General features: G+C 35.0%; 1 protein-coding gene across 6 annotated transcripts in view; it reads left to right on the forward strand.

Moving 5' to 3' along the window:
• The window catches only part of LOC145265376 (inter alpha-trypsin inhibitor, heavy chain 4-like), a 109595-nt gene that overhangs the window by 27404 nt on the left and 58436 nt on the right, over nucleotides 1-23755 (forward strand). For all 6 annotated transcript variants that reach the window (XM_080121168.1, XM_080121167.1, XM_080121164.1 and 3 more), the window contains 4 exons: nucleotides 629-785; nucleotides 3755-3912; nucleotides 8186-8296; nucleotides 14803-15056. In XM_080121168.1, coding sequence (XP_079977294.1) covers nucleotides 708-785; nucleotides 3755-3912; nucleotides 8186-8296; nucleotides 14803-15056 — 601 coding nt within the window. In that variant the 5' untranslated portion in view covers nucleotides 629-707. The remainder of the gene's footprint in view (nucleotides 1-628; nucleotides 786-3754; nucleotides 3913-8185; nucleotides 8297-14802; nucleotides 15057-23755) is intronic.

Genomic DNA, 23755 nt, shown 5'->3' on the forward strand with positions numbered 1-23755 from the left:
TGAGTAATTTCATAGAGACCGCAGAGGTAAATTTTTTATAACTTTGACCCCAATTTTGACCCTTTAACATTTATTATTTTGGACTCAAATCAAAATAAAACGTTTTACTCATGTCCAAGTTACCTACATCTAAAATTTCAAGTGTTTAGACCCAAAATTGGTGAAGAAATTTGGTAGAATCTGCAAAGGTCAACTCTTTCAACTTTGACCCCTTGGCAGCTCAAATTTTCGTCCCAAACCGATTAAAAATCTTGCTGCATGTCTGAATACCCGTTATGTATAAATTTCAAATGTTTAGACCCAAAATTGGCTAAGTAGTTTGGTAGAGACCGCAGTGGTCAAATTTTTAAAAACTTTGACCCCAAATTTTGATCCCTTAATAGTTATTTTTTCGTGTTACAGGTTCGAACCTGCCTGCCTACTACGACATTTTTTTTTTTTTTTGCTCAACGAACACCTTTACACACACCTCCACACACCCGGACAACAGCGGGCACCCATGCTAGTTAGTTTATAAATGCCTGGATCTTTGTTAGAACAGCGTCTGGTGCGGTTCTGCCATGCCACCTAGATGATTCAACTAAATCTCGAATTTATCTCCAACGTTTTTTATTTTTTATTATTTTAGCTTTGTGCCGGAAGCAAAACAGAAACTGACTTTCCGTGTCAATCTATTCTATCTTGGGATTTCCAGAAGACAAACGAAGATGAACTGGATTTTACAGTTCACGATACTGGTATACATCGGATGGAATTTTTCCAAAGCTGATGAAGGAAAGAATATGGTAAGTAAATAAATCTAATACATAAAATTAAGTCAGATGAACCTTAACAGTCAGACCAGCAATGTCTATATGGATATTTGATTCTAACTAGCCAACATGTCTTCATTTTCTTTCTACTATGATATTCTTTGCAAGAAGATAATATACTTTGCTTAGCTTTTTGTGAGGAATAGTGATGGAGATAGAGAGGGTGATATAGAAAGAAGCTTTAAAAAAAAGAAATAAAGAAATATAATACAAAATTAGTCCGAGGGGGGGGGTGAAATTTAGAACATTTTTTTTTTCCATTAACTTTTGGTGTGAAATGATACTTTTGTGTGTGAGAGAAAGAGTGGCTTTTCTGAATTTTTTAGATGAGGATTGGTTATTCATATTATTTGGATTCTTTGGACTATTGTTCTCATCTTCAGTGTCTTTTTCACGATGCAATCTCCATTGCCATCAGCCCTGACTGGATAGAGGTTCTAAGTAATTTACAATTGTATTTTTTGGTCGCCCACACTGAGAATTGAACCTTCGACCTTCAGGAGAATATCACTTTTACAATTTTCCAAGTACTCTAACCACTGTGCCACGGGTCCTTGTGGACATCTCTTGTACGAATTTTGGGAACACTAAACCTACTTTATTTGTAGTTGTAAATATCACTATTTATCACTATTTATTAGTAATACGTAGTAATAATAATTAGTATGTATATTACTGTGTGTGTATATATGTGTGTGTGTGTGTGTGTGTTGGTTGGTTGGTTGGTTGTTTTGTTTTACGGCATATCAACCCTTTTCAGGTTATTTAATGCCGAATCTGGTGATTTTGAAGAACGATTTTTTAATATAGTATATTTGTTTTTTAAGTCGTATTCTATTTAACCCATAGTTGGGACCCTAACAGGTACTACCACTCTGGGTCAGAGTGGACCTGGGAGCAATGGCAATTAAGAGGTGGCTCCACACTCCCTAAGGCCTGCAAGCTGGGGCCTCAACATCGGATATAGTTTATGGTCATATCCAGGACCGTGTGTCTGTGTGTGTGTGTGTGTGTGTGTGTGTGTGTGTATATGTGTGTGTGTGTGTATGATTTTTATTGTTTACTTATAACGGTACCATACCTTATCTATTATTAATACTTAACGGTTCTTATATCGTGTTAAATTCTATACTAGGTCTACTTAGTAATTGATTGTCGCCCAGCATATGTTGTGCTTCTTTGAGTCGTTTTTCTCTCCACCGTTCTTTTCTGTCTATAATTTTTACTTCATCCCATAACGAAATGTTGTGGAAATGACACTTAAGATGAGAACAGTAGTGTGAAGAATCCAAATAATACGAGAAAGAATGACAAACAGATATTGTACGCCTTGAACGTGTTCAACAGGTAGCAACCAGGATTGCAGTTATAAAATGATGTATCTACAATCGTCAAATATTAATCAAACTGATGGATTATCTTGGCGTATCTCAAAGTATGCTGAACTCTAAAAATCTTCGAAGTGTATTCAATCTGTGATAAAGTAGTTATGTATAGCAATCAATAGTAATAGTCAGCTAACGTACTTCCTAACCTCCTGTGTGTCTGTACCGGAAGCGGTTACAAGGCAAATTAGTTCCTTCATTTTTTTTCTCGCGCATATATACCTCCTATGGATGTACTCTTTTTTTATTACATTTTTCTGGTCGTTCTTTTTTTTTTTTATTTAATAATCCTTGAAAAGATTTTGGGGTCTTTTTAATTAAGAATCTTTGAAAAGACTGTTTGCACTCTTTTTTTCTTTCTTTTTTTTTTTTAGGAATTATTGAAAACACGTTCACAAATTTTAATTAAAAATTATTGAAAACACGTTTACAAATTTTAATTAAGAATTATTGAAAACACGTTTACAAATTCTAATTAAGAATTATTGCAAATACTCTTAAAAATCTTTTAAAACTATTTTGGGAATATTATGCATTGGATACGTTTTCTTATGATGTTTGAATTTTTTTATTTATTTTGATTTCAATAATTTTATTTGTTATTTTGATTTCAATAATTTTATTTGTCATTTTGATTTCACTAATTTTATTTTTATACGTGCATAAACATATATTTATTATTCAAATGTAAAAAAGAATATTTTTTATAATTTCATAAACATATTTATCATAAAGTTCCCCCCCCAAAAAAAAAAACTGTTATTTTTTAAAATTTTATTAAAAGTGAAAATAATGATTAACTGTTATTTTTATCTGCATAATTTTATTAATTTTTCTTCTATATTTTTCAATAATGTCCTTTTCTTATATTTTATTTCAATAAATCGTTTCACAATAGAAAATACTGAGGAACAATAAAAGTGAAGGAGCTGATTTGCCTTGTCATCACTTCCGGTAGGAGACAAACCGGAAGTTAGGATGTTGGTCACTCGGAGCATTTTGAGAATCAAAAGTCTTGAGTGATAAAAATAAAATCAATATCTACATGTTTTTATTAGTTTTTCATTCTATTCAGTTTTTCCGGCACCCACACTTCCTTCCCACATGGTAACAGCATTCTAAAATTAAAAAAAAAAAAAACATATATACATCTATATAATCTATATATTAATACGATAGCTCTTCTTTTTTCTTCTTTTTTTTTTTTTTAAATTACAATTTTATAATGTATAAGAATTGACAGAAAATGACTATAATAATATATACGAAATCTGCATAAATTAAAATATCGTATTTAAGCGTATTTTACGACCGGGCTACACCGGGCGTCCCTACTAGCTTAGATAAATATTTTTGCAGTTTTAACAAAAGAGCTACAATAATATCAGGACGTCTCTATTCACGCTGAACATTCATAGAATGCCAACACCAATATATTACGTATGAAAGAGTCCGCTGTGGAATTTCCACAGGTCCCAATAGTATGCATAATTCGTCAAGCAAACTATTATAACGGTGTTTTAATCTATTAGTGTTGTTTTGGTTGTTTCTTTACAGCATGCTACCATGACGTCCCTCCATGTCCTGTCCGACATCAAATTCCGATATGCGACCACCCGTGTCTCGGCTAAATATACAAACACTTTCAACTCTCCTGTGACGGCAAACTTCCATGTCACCTTACCGTCTCGTGCCTACATTTCTAACTTTTCAATGTAAGCATTTTTCTGCATGACTTGATTGTTTTCAGAAATGAGAAAACTTTTATGTGAATTTTCATAGGTGCTTTCAATAAGTTTCCAGACATTTTTTGTATAGGCACTAATATTGATAGTACACACATGAAACTCTAGACCCTTTCAAAATAATCTCCTCCGGCTGCAATGCACTTGTTGTACCGTTCCAACAAATTCTAGAAGGCTCCATAGAAGTCCTCTTTTGTGAGCGTGTCAATGACTCTCATCACAGCCTCTTTCATCTCCTCAATTATCTCATAACAACATCCTCTAAGGTCTTCCTTGAGCTTAGGGAATAACCAAAAGTCACAGGGAGCAAACTCTGGACTATAGGGAGGGTGAGGAACTGTCTAGATGCCCATCTTGGTCAAATAGTCTGTGACAAGGATGGATCACCCTTGGGACAAACTTTGCGCATACCTCCCTTTTAAGTTCCTTGTGAATAATTGTGTGTACAGTTCTCACACTGACATCAAACTATACAACTACTGTCTCTATAGACACACGACGGTCCTTATCTATGAAGTTGTTTATTTGGCCAATCAACTTTGCTATTTTGACTTCCTTACTCTTCCAATTCTTCTAAAGTGTCCTCTCGACCAGATTGCATTTTTGAAATCCACCAGCTGAGACAGTAAGGTTTTAGTATGGTGTATTCCAGTTCCTGCTGTAGCTGTATTTTAACCTGAAATCAGAAAAATTGGTCAAGCATCTCATAAAATTACCAGAAAATAGAAAAATTAACATGGTTTTCAAAATATTTTCAAATTCCACAAAAATCAGGGAGATAAGGCACCTTGCTATACTCTTCCAGTGTACTGAATTTTACTTCTTTGCGTTTCATAGCAATTTCAAAATTAAAACAATATTGACCTGCAATAAAGCGATACACAAGGTTTATAGCAATAGTGTGCTGAATGTTCAAAATTCTCAAAACAATAGTAATCACAAGTGCCCGCCAGTGTCATGAAGTGACAGTAACCACTCTAAGAGAGCAATGACCACTATGGATGATAGTGCCTGCCAATGGGTGATAGTGCCCAATAGTTGAAAACAGGCGATAAACCAGCCAGTGCCCACCCTGTCATGAAGTGACAGTAACCACCTGAAAAGAGCACTGATCACCAGTTACCGTCAATCACAGTCATAACTGCCAGTGACAACAGTTTCCACCACTGAATGATAGTACCCGATACTAAATGACAGTTCACGATAATTGAAGACAGGCAATTTCATTTCAGAGCCTGACATTGATCATGATAGATAGTGACCGACAATGATCGATACTTGGAGAAGAAGCCATTGCCCACTAGTAAATGCAAGTAACCACCACAAACGCCAATGACCACCAGTATTGAAAATAGAGAATTTCATTTTGGAGCAGTCCAATTGAGGTCAATACTGGTCATGACCACCAGTGACTGACAGTTTACACCAGGAACCGACAGTAACAGTGATAGGCAATGTCCACCAGTAAATGCAAGTAAAAATAGCACTAACCACCAGTGCTCGCCATTGGATGACAGTGCCCAACAATTGAAGACAGGTGATTTCATTTCACAGCAGTCTAATGAGGGATGATACTGATCACGATCGGCAGTGAATGACAATGACTGATAATAAATGCAAGTAACTGCATCGAAACCTCACTAAACGCCAGTGACCACCAGTGGTCGACATTGAAAACAGACAATTTCATTTTGGAGCAGTCTGTAGTTTGCACTACTGCTGTTGATACTCTGTAGTGTTGATCTCTAGCAGCAACAAACCTTTGGTGATGAGCATCCTCAAAAAGTGACAATATCTTTGAACAGTGGCTCCCGAGTTTTGTTACATGAAAAAGGGCTGTCCCCTTTCCATGTAAATAAGAAGAATATTAGATAAGTAAAAATGAGATTAGGATAAGCCTAGAATCGAACCCTGTAGGCAAAGTTAAGAAATGCAATGTTAGAAATTAAGTCTATTCTTAATTCTTTTAGGAATCTGAATATTAAATATGTCAGTAAAAGAATAAACAATGCAAATTAAATTATATTGTTTAAAAATAGGTTAGTTTAGAATTGAGGATTCTTTTGTTTGTCAAAAGTATGTTTTGGACAAACATATGCATAGCCACGTGAAATTAGTCACGTTTGAAAAACACACTTCTGACGTCATAGACAAAGGGAGATTCTCAATATAGAATCTAAGAGTTAGTTAGTCGTCAGTCAGAGAGAGTTGATCAGCCAAGAGTTGACATAGTCAGAGGAGAGTCCCCTTGGAAGTGAAGGGTAGAAGATTAACCATGTAGATACAAGTAAATTCTTGACGTCATTCGACCGGTCGGTGAGATGAATAAAGAAGTCATCATTGTTGTCTTGTGTCACATCCTTCATCACGAACGAAAGGTAATTGTGTTTATCATCTTATAATGAACATTGTGTAATCATTTGAAGATTATTTATCTCCCCTCCTCTGTGTTAAGAACTGTGCATCATATCACCCTCTCCTCGGTATGTGTGAAGAAGAACAATCCCCTGTCTGATATATAAATGTCTTCCCCTCAGGAATTGTCACAGTCGTCATGATGCAATATATATAAATGTCATTACCATTCTAATATCGGTGTTATAAATATAAGAACTGGTATAAATGTCTACCTCATCATCGTTATATATGTCTCCGTCATATTTTAATATGTACCCATATTTCTGGAAGAAATAATGCAACAGTTTGATCAATCATTCGCACAGTACTCTCCTTCCTTTGGCTCCACTTCGCACCACTATAGATTGGTCTTGACAGTGTCCTTGTAGCGCTTTTTTGATCGACCATGGTTTCTAATGCTAAATATTAATATTACAAAGGCAACGCCAAAATCCTAACCCCTAACCAAAAGCAATAAAGAAATCATCATTATGTTGTAACTGTTATCTTGTGTCACATCCTTCATCACGAACGAAAGGTAAATGTGTTTTATCATCAATTATAATGAACATTGTAAACCCTTCCAAGTTATGTGGCCCATCTACTTCATCACAACTATAAATGCCTCCTCTCCTCAACATGTGTTAAGAAGAACAATCCACTGTCTAATATATAAATGTCTTTCATCAGAATTATCATCACCATCATTAGTCCCGTTATATAGGTGCTCCAACATAAACCGCATCATCTTTTAATATGTCCCCTGCTACACAGCATCAAGAGTCTATGAAAATTTTAAATGGTTGTACAAAAAAGTCTGGAAACTTATTGAAGGGACCTTGTAAATTAGTTTGACTTGCAAACCTCCTCATTTCAATGTCAGTAAGCATCATTTACACTGTACTTTGATGAGAGAAAATGTCGTCTGCTTGAACTGTGATTTTTTTTTCTATCACAGCTGTTAAAGTAAGTTATGCTTTGTTCAGAGTGACGTTTTTACTCTTCATAATTTTCCTTCCAAGCTATTCAACAATTGAAAAACTAGGTTTGTGGTTCCCAACCACTGTGCCGCGGCACACTAATGGTTACTAGTGTACCATGAAGAGATGATAGCTCGAAGCCATTTAATTTCATTTTGTTTAATAAAACCATTTAATTTCTTAATCATGATGACACCGCTCAGTTTCAACTTTAACTAAAAAAGAAAAAAAAGACATCAAAATCTTACTGCCTACGTATTATGTTAACTAGGATTTCTTACGCAAACAACATTAAAAATAAAAAAAACGTGAACAACTTAAAAATATTGAAAGAGTCCATGTATTGCAGCAGTAGTTAAAAAACACCAGGCACAGCTGTCCCACTGACAATCACCATTATTATTCTATACCAGATATTGAATAGATATGTTGATTTATGTGAATAAAATTTCTCCTTATATAATCTTTTTTGTTTTATAATTTTATTGCAAAAAGTGTTTATGAGTAGAAAATACTAAATTTTTATGATATTATAGGTGTGCCGTGAAAAACATAAACTCAACAGTGTTTCGCCATGTAAAAAATGTTGGGAATCATTGAATTAGGTATTATTAATCATCCTAAGTAATTTAATAGTTACAAAATTCGGTAAATTTTTACGACGTGCCCCAACGTATTATAAACACACCAACCTCCCCATGTTAAGAACGGCTTTTGGAATAAACACTTCCCCAACCTCGAAAACCGGTCTTAACATGGGGAGGTTGGGGGGGGGGCGAAAGCCATTCTTAATATGGGGTGATTGGGGGTGTTTATACTATGCTGGGGTAGGTCGTAAAAAAAGATACCCAAAATTCTTCTTTCAGGACCGTCAACGGAAATGACACGTACGGAGTCGTCAAGAAGAAAGAAGAAGCGAAAGCGATTTACGAAAAAGCAGTTGAGAAAGGGCAAAGCGCAGGATATGTCGAAGTCAAGTAAATACTTTTTTTTTATTTGTTTATTGTATTTTTAACCAATAAATCATCATCATCATCATCATCATCATCATCATCATCATCATCCGCTAACCTATCTCTGCCAAGTCTTAATTCATCCCTCTTTCCCTCAAACCCATTTTTATCACTTCCTCCCATGTTTTCATTTGCTTTCCCCTGTGAACTAACCCTGCTACCTCAACTTTTCTACATCTACTAAACCAATAACTTTCTATTCTTTCAACATGGCCATACCATCAAAGTCTCCTGTTTCACACTCTAGTTTGAAAGTCAGTTTCAATACAGTTTTGATCTTTTCTGCCCATGGTTTTTCCTCTTAACTTAAACAATCTGCCGCATGTGTCTGTCTCCGTCACACGCCTTCTTCCAACTCAACCTTCCGTTCTCTCTACGGTTCCTTTTATGCATCTGGTATCATCTCACTTGCATAGAGATAGCGAGAGTCTGCGTTACTCGGGTGTGATCATCAAGTACAAAAGCAACTGAAGAGTGGCCATTGTTTTTTTCTTTTTTCTTGTCAAGCGACCGAACCCTACAAAGTGCACACACACGTTATTCAGGTAAGTTACCATTTTCTCTACACACACAGTTGCCCATATTCGGTAACGTTACTAAATTTAGTATTGAGTTGATTGCGATAAAAAAAAATCTGTGTAAGCATTAAAAAATGTTTTTTTGTTAAATATTATTACATGAGAAGTCATCATTCAATCCTCTCATAATATTCTTCATCATTCAGCTGACAATCTATCCATTTCACCAGCGCTTACTCTCGAGTTGTTTTTGGCCTTGCACATGATATGATGGATGTGTAGTGTGAATCTTAAACACTGGCTTAGTTCTGATGATTCAGAGAAAGATTGAATATGGGGTAATGTCACTAAATGTAGTATTGAGTTGATTGCGAAAAAATATCTGTGTATGCATTAAAAAATGTTTTTTATTTTAAATATTATAAAATGAGGAGACATTTTGAGTTAATATTTATTTTATTTTAAGCATCTAAACACAAAAATCTCCTATTTCTACATCATAAACGCTCTGATCCCCATCTGGCATCAATTGAAATAGATGGCTCTCGTCTAAGGGAGGCCCCAGGATTTGATAAGCTCCTGGGTTTGACCTTTACACCTGATCTTAAATGGAACACATACATAAAATCTGTGGCCAAAGTCGCTGGGAAAATGGTGGGATCCTTCTACCGCTCCAGAAGATATCTCACTAATGATGCAATTCTCTATCTATATAAGAGCCAAGTACGCCCAAAGATGGAGTACTGCTGCCACATCTGGGCGGGGGCTGCAAAAAACAGCCTATCCTGCCTTGACGGAGTACAAAATAGACTCTGTGGCTTGGTGGGGGATGCCCTTTTCTCTACCCTGCAACCTCTTTCCCACAGAAGAGACGAAGCGAGCCTGTCATTGTTCTATCGTTATTTCCATGGCAGGTGCTCGTCTGAGCTCCATTCTCTGGTCCCCCTCGCCAATCTTTCTCAAAAAACACCCGACTAGCTGAAACCACCATCAATAATTTTCCCCACTCCCTATCTGTGCCTAAATCAAAACGTAGATACCATGAACAAAGCTTCTTTCTTAGAACTGCATGCCTGTGGAACTCTGTTCCGCTTGCCTGTTTCCCTCCCGACTTCAACCTGGATGTCTTCAAGTCCAACACGAACAAGTTCCTGATGAACCGCCCCCCACTAAGTAATGACACCTTACCAATTCTTCAATACTATTGCTACACTATCCCTTTGATTACTGTACACACGGTAACCCTTATCCCTGAGTGGCCATTGGGCCTTGATAAGAGGTGAACTCCACGTAAAAAAAAAAAAAAAAAAAAATACACGATTTAAATCTGTATACTTTTCGGGTTATTTAATGCCGAATCCAAAGATTTGGAAGAAATTTTTTTTTAATAGAATATATTTGTTGTTTTCATGTCGGTTTCTATTTAACCCATAGTTGGGACCCTAACAGGTACTACCACTGCGGGTCAGAGTGGACCTGGGAGCAATGGCAATTAAAGGGTGGATCCACACTCCCCAAAGCCTGCAAGCTGGGGCCTCACCACTGGATATAGTTTAAGGTCATATCCAGGACCCCCATTGAGGGACTTTTACCCTCTGCAGGGGGGCAGTCGGCGTATTCTAATACCCCACAGACAGGGCCCTTTATCTTGTTAATATGTCATCTATTTAATGTGCGTGACGTGTTCCAATATCTTATCATCTGGTGTATAAATGTTTCTTTTGTTGAAGTGTGTATAAGAGAAATCCTTGAATACGAAATGTGGTCCAATAATAAGTGCCCTTTTGTGGGAGCTGTATTTCCCCACAATTGGGGGCCTGGTGGATGATTTTTTGGTTCTCGTGGGGAGACACATATTGTAGTATACTGAGGTGTATAACAAGTGTATATATGTGAGTTGCACATAATGAGTCTTTTTATCTTATTAACGTGTCGTCTAATTGTGTTTAATGTATTTCGTGTCTATTTAATGTATTACGTCTTTCAATATGTTATCGTCTGGTGTATAAATATTTCTCTTGTTGATGTGTGTATAATAGGTATACGTGTCGAGATACTAAACAGTTTATAGAGGGAAGAACGGATGAACATCTTTTACATTTGTGCTGGACAAAGACCGAAATAGCTTGAATCGCAACCATTTTCGTCTGTTCTAACGTGCTCCCGAAATGTAGCCATGTCTCTCACGGAAAACTCAAACAACCAATTTAAAAAAAAAAATTTTTTTTAATTCTAAACAAGACACAGTGCCACTTTTATGTAGGGGGCTACTATCGGGGACATAAGTTGCAGGGATACTATATAGGGAGTTCAGCAGCGAGATGTCCACATTACACTTGAACTTCTGCATGTCAGTACAGTTGGGAAAGCAGGAATTCGGAAGAGAGTTCAAAAGTGTAGCAGTTCTGAGGGAGAAACTATTAGAGTAAAAGGCTTTCTTACATCTAGGGATCTCTGTGTAGGGGTGGGATTTTGCTGCTTGTCAGGTTTGTCAGGGGTATTTACGTCGAGCAGGGCTTGTGGGTAGTTGGAGCGTTCACCATTAAAATACTTGTAGAACAGGCAGAGGGATGCAACATTACGTTGATGGGACAGTTTAGGACTTATCAGGTTGGCTACTCTCTTTTGAACTCTTCCAGGACTGAGAGACTAAGAGTAGATGCACTGCCCAAATGTGACAACAGTACTCCATACATGGGCGAATGGCGGCCTTGTAGAGATACAGGGTACTTTCAGGCATAAGTAGCTTTCTAGCATGGTAGAGAGAGCCCACATTCTTTGCAGCATCTTTGGCAATGCTCTCAATGTATCTGTTCCAGCTCATGTTCTCTGGTAACGTTAAGCCAAGGAGTTTGAAAGACGTACTTTCAGGTAATGTATCTTTTAGTCAGAGCTAGCTATTAAAGGTTGAGAAGGTTTCTTGTAATTATTGAAGGAAACAAGCTTAGTCTTGGCAGCATTGAATGTGACCAACCATTTTTGTTCCCATTCCACTACAGATTGGAGGTCATCCTCCAGTGTTTCTGCGATTTTCTTAGATATGTATTCATTTGTTTTCCCCCTCGTGTCTGTTATAGAGTCTGATGTCATCATCAAATATACCCGTCTCAAAACTTATTTCATATTTACAATTATTGTAACCACAATTTGTTGGTTCCGAGGCAGCACGCCGTTTTCTTCTCCACAACTACATATGTTCGTTTATCCAACCCAGCGTTCCCATGACTGCCATCGTCTATTTCTATTTCAACACTCCCAGTTACAGACTGACTTAACTAACTTCCTACGTGTAAATCTAAAATACATTACCTCATCATTACACGTAGCCTAAAGATCCTTGCTGGGTTTTTGTCACATATTTTTGTTTATGTTTCAACATTTTTCGTGAAAACATAACTATCAGAATGACATTTCCTCCATCAAGTTACATTCTTGAAAACTATTTAATGTAAACATTTTTATTCTTCTGAAACTTTTCACATCGATAAGATTTTTCTATTTAAACAACAATAATCATTATAATCAGCTATCAGCAAGACTAATCGTTATTTTCCGGGAAGCTAATAACATAACACAAGAAATGTAAAATAATGGAGACGGAAGAGAATGCAGATGTGAATAAAATATATTTTAATGACAAGACTATTGAGGTTATCCAGAAGTTTTATTCCCTTGGTAATTCCGCTGGAGCACAGGAAAGGAATAGTGCTCGTGTGATTGCAAGAGGTAAGAGTGGATGGAATAAGTTCAAAGAACTTATGATATTACTAACTAGCAGAGCGCTTCTACTGAAGATTTGAAAACTGGTCAGCGAGGATTGAGGACATGTGTTGCATGGAGAGAAAAGATAAGAATGATAGGATGCATGTGCTATGCGAATCTTAAAGACACCCTTAGTTCTGATGACATCCTAATTATTAGTGAGGGGGACGATTCCAATATTTTTTCCGATTCCGATACAATTACCGATTCAGTTCTAAATTCCCGATTTGGATACAATTACTGATTCCGATTCTTTATAAATCTCTTATTATTTAACTATAAGATTGTTATTTTCCCTGACCTTTGTAAAAAAAAAAACACATGTTACATATGTACATGTTTTCCTAAACATCAAAGTACACTTGTGGAGAGTGATCTATCGATTTTAGCTTTACTGATATTATAAAATCAATAAATGTTTATTATTTTATCTTTATTACCAGCAGTGGAAGATTTTACTTTAAACAAAATCAAATAAAAAAAGACAAAAGAATCGTTTTTGGTATTGGAAAATAGGCATCAATTTTTCCGATTCCAATAATGATAACCCCAAATCTTCCGATTTTTCCGATTCATGTATCCGATTAATCGTCTCAGAACTACTAATTACAGCTACTTCGATATATCGTATGCCTTTTTGCATTTGACCTGACACGTCTGTAACGTTACTTTTACGTAGCTATGTCTGTTATGGTGTAACGTTACAGGAAAAAAAAATGAAATCGTGATTGGCATTTATTACCGTTACTCTCAATACTACTTAAAAAGTCTCTCGCGGCCACATGTCCATCTGACCTGGTGGTTTCTCTTTCTTCCGACCACATGCTAGCCACAGCCGGCCCATTCTCGCCTTCACATTACACGTCCGTCTCCTTCAGTGTTGACTTTTATCTTCTTTTTGCGCCAACTTGCGCACACTTCCTAATTTGCATATACATTTTGTTTTCTTTTTTGGTTACTGCTGCTAATATCCTCTCAAGCCAGCTATCTTACAGCTGCTGCTGATATTTTCCCATGCGCCCATACGCGCTCTGTTTCAATGTGAATCAATATTTAACAGAGAAAACTATTTCTTTTGATTTTTCCATATATCGTATGTGCTTTTACATTTGATCTGACCACGGGTGTTACGTTATTGCGCAGAACTTGTAGGGGAAAAGAAGTTTAAGTGAAATAAAGTTTCTCTGCCCCAAATAATAATAATAAAAAAAAAGAAATAAAACAAAATGACACCTCCATCTCGTTTAAAATGCACCGCATTTATTTTTCAACAAAAATAACAAGATGAACAAGCAAAGTCCGATCGGTAAGAGTTCTTGAGAAATCATTATGATTAGAATGTTCAAAATAAGTGAAAAATCCTTTGTGGAATTATTAAGATTAAAAGCTCATGTTAGATGAAAGTCCTTCATTGAATTAATAAGATTAGAAGGTGGAAGTCTTGTGTGAAAATAATGTCCTTATTTCAAGGTTTGTGTTTTAACTGGCCAAGTTCGTCTTATTCAAAAGTCCCATGAGGAAAGTAGTCCGTTGTTATTGATTCTTATGGAAAATGTATGGAATGGGTGCATGTGTGCATAAGTGTGGTTTTGGGGCGCCTGCGTGGCGTGTGTAATTATGGTATCAACAGATTTGAAAACGAGAGGCATGTTCTCGTATCACGCCAGAGCGAGAAGAGAAGAAGAAAGAAGGAGGGGGGAAAGAATGTTTGTTGCGTTTAAATACTTTTGGGACCGGCTCCAGCACAAGATTGTTGCTGCTGGTATTTGGTTTTTGAAACAGCGTTAAAAGACAATCTTCTAAATTTCTCATCAGTCGCTTGTGTCAAGTAGTACTGTCTTCAACTATGTCCGCCAGAAATATGTCCATTTTACTTTTGTTGTTGTGAGAAAAGCGTGTGGGCGTATTTGAAGTTATGTCGTTGTTGAAAGAACTTATTTTTGCGTTAATGCGTGGGGAAATTAAAATTAATAAACATCTGTTTATTTGTGTGTGTGTGTGTGTGCGTGTGTGTGTGTGTGTGTGTGTGTGTGTGTTAAAAAAGAAAAACATTGTTTTCCATATATCGTATGTGCTTTCACATTTGATCTGACCACGGGTGTCACGTTATTTCGCATAACTATGTCTGCTACGTGAATTAATATTTAAAAAAGAAAACCATTTTTCCTTTTTGGTTTCTATTCATAACAGGCACAGGTTCACAAATGTTTACGACATCTCCGTCAACATTGAACCCGGCAAAGATGGCGTGTTCAATTTGACTTATCAAGAACTGCTTGAACGTTCGCTCGGAAAGTACAGACACGTCATCCACCTGATTAACAGAGAAATCATTAACGATTTCTTGATTGAAGTTTTTATCAGCGAACCGCAGGACATTATCGACATTCAGATACCGAAAATAGAATCCGACGTACGGAAATCTCCAAAAGAAGAGACACAAGGTAAGAACTTTGACACAGGTAAACTTTATACATAGATGTTTCGTGATTAGGTGTACAACGAAGTAGACGGTCTGGTCAATTTCTAGTTACTTTTTCGATGATTTCAAATGGGATATTGTTCCAAGCTTCCATCGACCAAATCTTTAAGAAATTCTGCAGAAATAAGCAGGCTCTTTATTGGACGGTTTGTCTGCCTCCGATTTTGTTTGAACCAATCAGATTGCATGTTATAACTAACTGCCGAGGATGTTCTTGGCGCCAAAATTAACCTTTCAGATCGCCAGAATTCAACAAGACGCGGGCATGAATGAACATTGAATTCTTACTCACAGCTCGAAGCCTCAAAATTACTTTGTTACTTTGAGCCGTTTTAATGCCTAAAATGTGGGGCGAAATGTTATTATCATTTGCAAACACCAATGCCCTTATGTTGGGCGAATTATTATATTTTTGCACGCTGTTGTGCTCTGAATTAATTGATTTTCTTCATGACTATATAATGTCTGTCAAAGACGAAATCAAGGTCTACTGTTTGACCTGCCTTGTCCGCCATTGGACAATATTTACAGAGGACTACTCTACTCTTCAACCTGCGCAATTCTTCATCAGCGGAAGTTTTGTACTTAGCTTTTATCGAAGATGAACTATTATTCCTTTGGGGACGTTACCAGCCCATCGTGACAGATAGCTGAATATGACGCATCTGTTGTAACATGGATCTTTTTGCTTTAATAAAATTTACGTTGAAGTTTCAAAGGTGAACCTGTTGTAATTTCTGTTTGGTTTTCTTCCATTCTGCCAAGGGCAAAAGTCTATGTGAGGATTTTCTCACAATCTTTTAACCGTTTTTATGTTTGTTACCGTTCTTTGTAATTAAACTTGATCTAAGAGTAAAACTCCATACGGTAAAATCCATTATCTTCATATCTAGACTTTGTTGTAGAGTTAACTACTACTACTACTACTACTACTACTACTACTACTACTACTACTACTAATACTAATACTACTACTAATACTACTACTAATACTACTCATAATAATAATAATAATAATAATAATCTTATTACCAATAGTATTTGTTTGTCTGAAGCCATAACTATACTAATACTTCTATTAATTATACTATTGCACTTCTATTACTAACGTGGCTTTGTAATACTACTTTTTACTATTAGCAATAATAATAATAATAATAATAATAATAATAATAATAATAATAATAATAATCTATCACTAATGGAGGTATCTGTCTGGTTGGTTGGCTGTTTTTGTTTTACGGTTATTTAATGCCGAATCTAGTTATTTTGAGGAACGATTTTTAATGGAGTATATTTGTTTTTTTAAGTCAGGTACTACCACTCCGGGTCAGAGTAGACCTGTGAGCAATGGCAATTAAAGGGTGGCTCCACACTCCCCAAGGCCCGCAAGGTGGGGCCTCACCATCGGATATAGTTTTAGGTCATATCCAGGAACGTATCTGTCTGAAACCGAAACGCATTAAGAATTGATTATATAATGTTATAACTTGAGTTTAAAAAAAAATTTAATGCTGCAATATTTTAAGTTATAAATTTATTATATTTTTTACTAGAATATCTTGTCCTTTTCTTTTCCAGTTTTAACAACTAGTCCTTTACTTTTCCATGTTTAAGCTTAACCATATTACTTTTCATGCTCACATTTTTCTATTGTAATCCATGATTTTATCAGGCTTCCAGTAAATTCACTTGTTCTTTGTTTAATTTCAATCTTATATTTTTGCTCCCCCCTAAACATAACATACACATATATAATAACAATGTACAGCACATGTCTGCTTTCAATAAAATCCCTTTAATTATCTCCCTTTCATTCTCTCTCTCTTTCACTTGTTACTTCTCTTTTTGCGAGAGCGGTGAATTGGTAGCAACAGTAGTCGCTGAAGCGACGTGGTTTGCTATGGAAACCAGTCATGAAAAATATCGCTCATCTCCTTACGTTTTTTTACGATTTTGAACACCAGTAAATTCATTATAACTTTTGTTTTAGTGAACGAAATTTTTTTTTTTTTTCACAATATAGCCGAGCAGGTGATCTATAAACTGTAATAATTATTTGAAATTTGGTCGAAAAATGAGTGAGCGATGAAGCTTTAAAGCAGTTCTAAATGACTAAAACCATCACTTAACCATATCATTCAAACACAGTAGTGTTTGAATGATATATATATATATATAGGGTGTTCCAAACATTGACCCCATTCTAAATGTACATATCTCGGAAACTACATGATGGATTTTAATGAAACTAAGTACACTTTATGTTGGAGGTTATAAGTTTTATTGGTTAAATTTACAAAGAAAAGGTACAAATATTTGTAGGTTCTATGACAGATTTTCATAAATGTTCAATATGAGCGCCGCCTGTGACTCTGCACACATTGAGTCGGTATTCGAGCTCGGGCCAAACTCGCTGTAGCATTTAGGTATGCATAAGCAGCCCTTTTCTTGAAGTTTTTGGTGCCAAGTACTACTTTGTTTTGCAGTTGGTGCCTTCTCTGCAAAATTTATGAAGAAAGCATGCTGCACTGTCTTAGGTGACTCAGTTCGAGCAAACTCCAATACGCAAAATGCCTTTTCTTTTGAAGTGAACGACATTTCTTAACCTAAAAAGATAGAAATGCCAAACCTTACACACAACGTTTCTACACAAGTTTAAGGTAACTCCAACGAAAATTGTCAAAATTATTGGCCCACGAAATGGAGTCAAACATTTTGGAACACCCTTTTTCTTTTCTTTTTTTTTATTCAATTTTAACCCCAAACAAGGCACAGTGCCATTTTGAAGTAGGGGGCTATTATAGGGGACATAAGTTGCAGGGGTATTATGAAGGGAGATGAGTAGCAAGATGTCTGTTCACATTACACTTGAACTTCTGCGTGTCAGTACAGTTGGGAAAGCAGAATCCTGGAAGGGAGTTCCAAAGTCTAGCAGTTCTGGGGAAGAAACTATTGAAGTAGGAATCTCTACTGTGAAGGGGCGGAATTTAGCTACTTTTCGGGTTTGTGTGTGGGGGGGGGTTATTCACGTCGAGGGGGTACAAGTGGTTGTAGTTCGTCAGAGCATTCACTATTAAAGTACTTGTAGAACAGGCAGAGGTATGCAACATTTCGTCGATGGGACAGAGGCTGAAGCCTAGATGACAGTTCAGGACCTATCAGGTTGGCGACTCTCTTTTGAACTCTGTCCAGGAGTGAGAGACTAGTATGCACTAGCCTAAATGTGACAACAGTACTCCATACATGGGCGAATGGTGATCTTATAGAGTTATAGGATACTTGCAGGCGTAAGTAGCTTTCATGTTTTTTTGTACAATATTTAATGTACACATCCACATGAATTGGATCAATTGAAACTGTATAGCTGGTTCCAGCATTATATCTTGTGTCAGTTTGCGTCTCTTCATCACACTTTTGCATTGTTATACCTAATATAAACTTAAATTTCTTCTTATATATACACATTAAACAATGCTTTGAGCAAACTACTTTAACTATGAGTGTAGTATATGTCTGTTTGCAAAGATATCATCTTTCTACTCTTCTCCCTTCATAATGACCCCGCTAATTAATTCCCTAATAGTAGCCCCCTGCTTCAAAGTGGCACTGTGCCTTGTTTGGGGTGAAAATTGAATAAAAAAAAAAAAAAAAAAAATATCATTCTCCCAGTCATTACCTCCACTCCATGAACGCATGGCTAGTGTAGTATGTTATGAAATTATCCTTTCAAATATTACTTCCTCTCTCAAAGGAGGAGGTGTAGTATATGTTTGCTTGTCATGATATCCTCTCTAAGCATTACTCCCTTCTTTGAGGAGAGTAGTATGAAACATATGCAATTATAATAACAATAACAATAATAATCACAATTAATAATCACAATAATAATAATAATAATAATAATAATAATAATAATAATAATAATAATCACAATTAATAATAATAATAATAATAATCACAATTAATAATAATAACAATAACAATAATAATCACAATTAATCACAATAATAATAATAATAATAATCACAATTAATAATCACAATAATAATAATAGTAATAATCACAATTAATAATAATAATAATAATAATAATAATCACAATAATAACAACAATAACAATAATAATCACAATAATAACTAGCGGGACCTGTGGAAATTACACAGGGGACTCGTTCATATGTAATATATTGATGTTGGCATTCCATAGATGTTCAGTGTAAATGGAGACGCTCTGATATTATTGTAGCTCTTTTGTTAAAACTGCAAAAGTATTTATCTAAGCTAGCACGAACGCCCGGCAAAGCCCGGTCGTAAAGTACGCTTAAATATATTTTAATTCTTGCTGATTTTGTATATATTATTATAGAGTTAATGTTCTAAAGTTGCGATTTCAAAAATAAAAAATATATATCCATATAACTTGGGTGCATTAACTTGAATCGAAACCAAAATAAAAACTTATGAAAAAAAAAAAAATATATATATATATCTCTATATAAATAAAATGAACTCATTTTTTCCCGTCTGATTTTGACATTAATAGGATTAAAAATCAAGATATTTCATGCAAATATAATATGCACAAACGGCAGAACAATATCTGAGGTGTGTTATAGGCTTATTATTTCTCAAATTCCTCGATAATCTTAGATTTCTATACTTTTTCTGCTGAGAAGTCACGGCCAAAATCGGTTAAGATCAATGGAAGTGGTAAAATATTTTCTCTCTAATAAATTCCTTCTCCCCCTGCCACCACTTAACACCGTTTGGGGATCGTTCACAAGGAACAGTTGAGAAGAGAACACCGGTTTGGCTTCGTAGTTCTTTCATGTGAAGTTATTTAAAATCACTAAACTAAGCTGCAGTGCTCTGTGGCGTAGTGGTTAGCGTGCTGGACAATTCACATTATATTTTCACGTTCGCGCCGACCTACCGTAGTCGTTTTTTTTTTTTCCTAAACAACTGGAATGGACTTTTCTTGGTGGCCGAACTGTTAACGTTGCAGATGTTTTTTTTTTGTTTTTTTTCACACTTCATTTTCCTACTTTTACTCATGACTCCGGGTTTGATCCTTCCTACTTACCTACCATAACATTTTTTAAAACTCCCCCCCCCCGTCCCGGAAACAAACACTCGGGCAACGCCGGGTACCCCCGCTAGTATATATATATATATATATATATATATATATATATATATATATATATAACTTGAGTTTCTTCAGCCATAATCGAAACCGAAACCAAAATTTACAAAGAATTCTTGATAAAATTATTTATAAAAATATGGATGATCAGCTATAATCGAAACCGAAACTCACAAAGAATTCTTGATAAAATTATTTATGACAAGAAATAGAACATAACAATTAAACGGCCCGGGTGTAAGCATGATACACAAAAGAACACACACGCTATCGTATTAATATATAGATAATAATAATAACAATAATAATAATAATAGTAATAATAATAATAACAATAATAATAATAATAATAATAGTAATACCGTTTTTCGTGTGTGTTACCATAAACTGGCGCCACACCAAATAAGTTAGGAGGGTCAAGGAGGAGAGAAAGACCGAGGAGTGAAAGCACTAGCCAGTCCTCCATTGGTTGAGTGCAAAGAGGACTGGGACCTTGATGAAGCTTATTGCCACCAAAATTTCAGTTAAGACCAATGGTCGCTGCCAATGAGAAATCAATGGTAAGCGGTTGTTGCGATAACGCAAATTCATCTACAATGCTTATCGAAAGAGCTGGAGAGTATTGGAAATCTGGAGAGACTTGTCACTCAAACTCCAGGGAACACCACAAGTTGTTCTCAAAGAGAAATCTTTGATAATGGCTTGTGTGACTACTCTTAATGAATCTATATATCTATAAAAGTGAAGTGTGTGTGTGTGTGTGTGTGTGTGTGTGTGTGTGTGTGTGTGTGTGTGTGTGTGTGTGTGTGTGTGTACATTTCCTACCAAAGTACTCTGTCAATTTTCGGTCTACAGACTCGAGATTTGACATAAGGAGTAATTAGATTTGGGAAAATCTTTTTAATCGGTTTTCAGCCAGAAATTTAGCTATCAAGGGCTCAAAGTTCAACGATTTGACCTTTGAAAACTCTACCAAACTCCTCCACCAATTTTGGGCCTAAACACATGAAATTTTAAATGTAAATTACTTGGACATGGGTCAAACTTTTTAATTTGATTTGAGAACAAAACAATAAATGTCAAGTGGTCAAAAATGGGTTGAAAGTTAAAAAAAAAAAAAATTTGACCTCTGCGGTCTCTACCAAATTACTCAGGCAATTTCTGGTCTAAACATTTGAAATTTTACATAAAGGGTATTCTCACATAGGGAAAGTTATGAACAGTACATAGGGCGCGAGCAAAGCCGAGCTGAACTGCTAGTAAATAATAATAATAATAATAATAGTAACAACAACAACTACAATAATAATATAATAACAACAGTAATAACAACAAAAACAATAATAATAAATAATAACAACAATAACAACAGCAACTACAATAATAATATGATAACAACAGTAATAACAACAAAAACAATAATAATAAATAATAACAACAATAACAACAACAACTACAATAATAATATAATAACAACAGTAATAACAACAAAAACAACAATAATAATAAATAATAACAACAATAACAACAACAACTACAATAATAATATAATAACAACAGTAATAACAAAAAAAAAATAATAAATAATAACAACAATAACAACAACAACTACAATAATAATATAATAACAACAGTAATAACAACAAAAACAATAATAATAAATAATAACAACAATAACAACAGCAACTACAATAATAATATAATCACAACAGTAATAACAACAAAAACAATAATAATAAATAATAACAACAGTAACAACAACAACTACAATAATAATATAATAACAACAGTAATAACAACAAAAACAATAATAATAAATAAATAACAACAATAACAATAACAACTACAATAATAATATAATAACAACAGTAATAACAACAAAAACAATAATAATAATAATATATAATAATAACAATAACAACAACAACAACTACAATAATAATATAATAACAACAGTAATAATAACAAAAACAATAATAATAAATAATAACAACAATAACAACAACAACTACAATAATAATATAATAACAACAGTAATAACAACAAAAACAATAATAATAAATAATAACAACAATAACAAGAGCAACTACAATAATAATATAATAACAACAGTAATAACAACAAAAACAATAATAATAAATAATAACAACAATAACAACAGCAACTACAATAATAATATAATAACAACAAAAACAATAATAATAAATAATAACAACAATAACAACAGCAACTACAACAATAATATAACAACAGTAATAACAACAAAAACAACAATAATAGTAAATAATAACAACAATAACAACAGCAACTACAATAATAATATAATAACGACAGTAATAACAACAAAAACAATAATAATAAATAATAACAACAATGACAACAACAACTACAATAATAATATAATAACAACAACAATAATAACAAAAACAATAATAACAACAATAATAACAACAATAACAACAACAACAATAACACTCTGTTGTATCAATTAAGATAAAAATGAAATGTAATAAGTCCCCAGACGTACCACTTCATCGTACAGTATATCGATACACTAAGGCTGACTGGGATAGCTTCCGTACATTTATATCTGATCTACCTCTGCATTCCATGTTTAAAAAGGATGTGTCCTCTATAGTATTAGACCTAACCGAATGGTTAATTGTAGGTATTGACCATTTCATACCCTCTAAAAAGTTTCAGCAAAAACCTAACAGCCAGCCATGGTTCTCTCCAGAATGTGCTGCTGCCATTGCGCACAGAAATCACTTTTTCCACTGCTTCAAACGTAATAGATGTATGGAAACTAAAGCCGTTTTCAGGACTGCCAGCAACCATTGTAAGAAAGTAATAAGGAACGCAAGAGAGTTGTATGCTCAATCTGTTAAGTCCAAAGTAGCTGAGCAGTGGCTTGGTTCCCACCAGTTTTGGCAAATAGCAAACAGAATCCTGAACAGAAGCGTGTGCTCCATCCCAACTATTATCAATGGACCTGAGGTAATCTCGTCAGCATCAGACAAAGCCAAACTCTTTGTCAAGAACTTTGCAGCTAATTCTACCCTTTGCGACCAAGACCGCCAACCCCCAATATTTCCTCCTGTATCAGAAAACACGCTATGTGATATACATATATCTGTACGTGATGTTGCCAAGCTAATCAAAAACCTTGATTCGAGTAAAGCAACTGGCCCTGATGGTATTCCAATTATAGTACTCAAAAAACTTCAACCTGAACTAGCGCCCATACTTACAAAACTGTTTAAACGTTGTCTTAAGGAGAATAGTTTCCCATCTCCCTGGAAAATCTCATCAGTATGCCCTGTATTTAAGAATTCAGGTGATCGCTCATCCCCCTCTCAGTACAGGCGAATAAGTCTCCTGTGCGTCATGAGTAAGTTGCTAGAATCTGTGTTAAATACAGAAGTAATCAAACATCTCAACAAAAATAACCTTCTTAGTGACACTCAATATGGTTTCCGTTCTGCTAGATCTACAGCAGATGTCCTTACAGTT

Source organism: Euprymna scolopes, chromosome 40 (genome assembly GCF_053919585.1).
Source record: "Euprymna scolopes isolate OS-2025 chromosome 40, ASM5391958v1, whole genome shotgun sequence".
NCBI lineage: Eukaryota > Metazoa > Mollusca > Cephalopoda > Sepiida > Sepiolidae > Euprymna > Euprymna scolopes.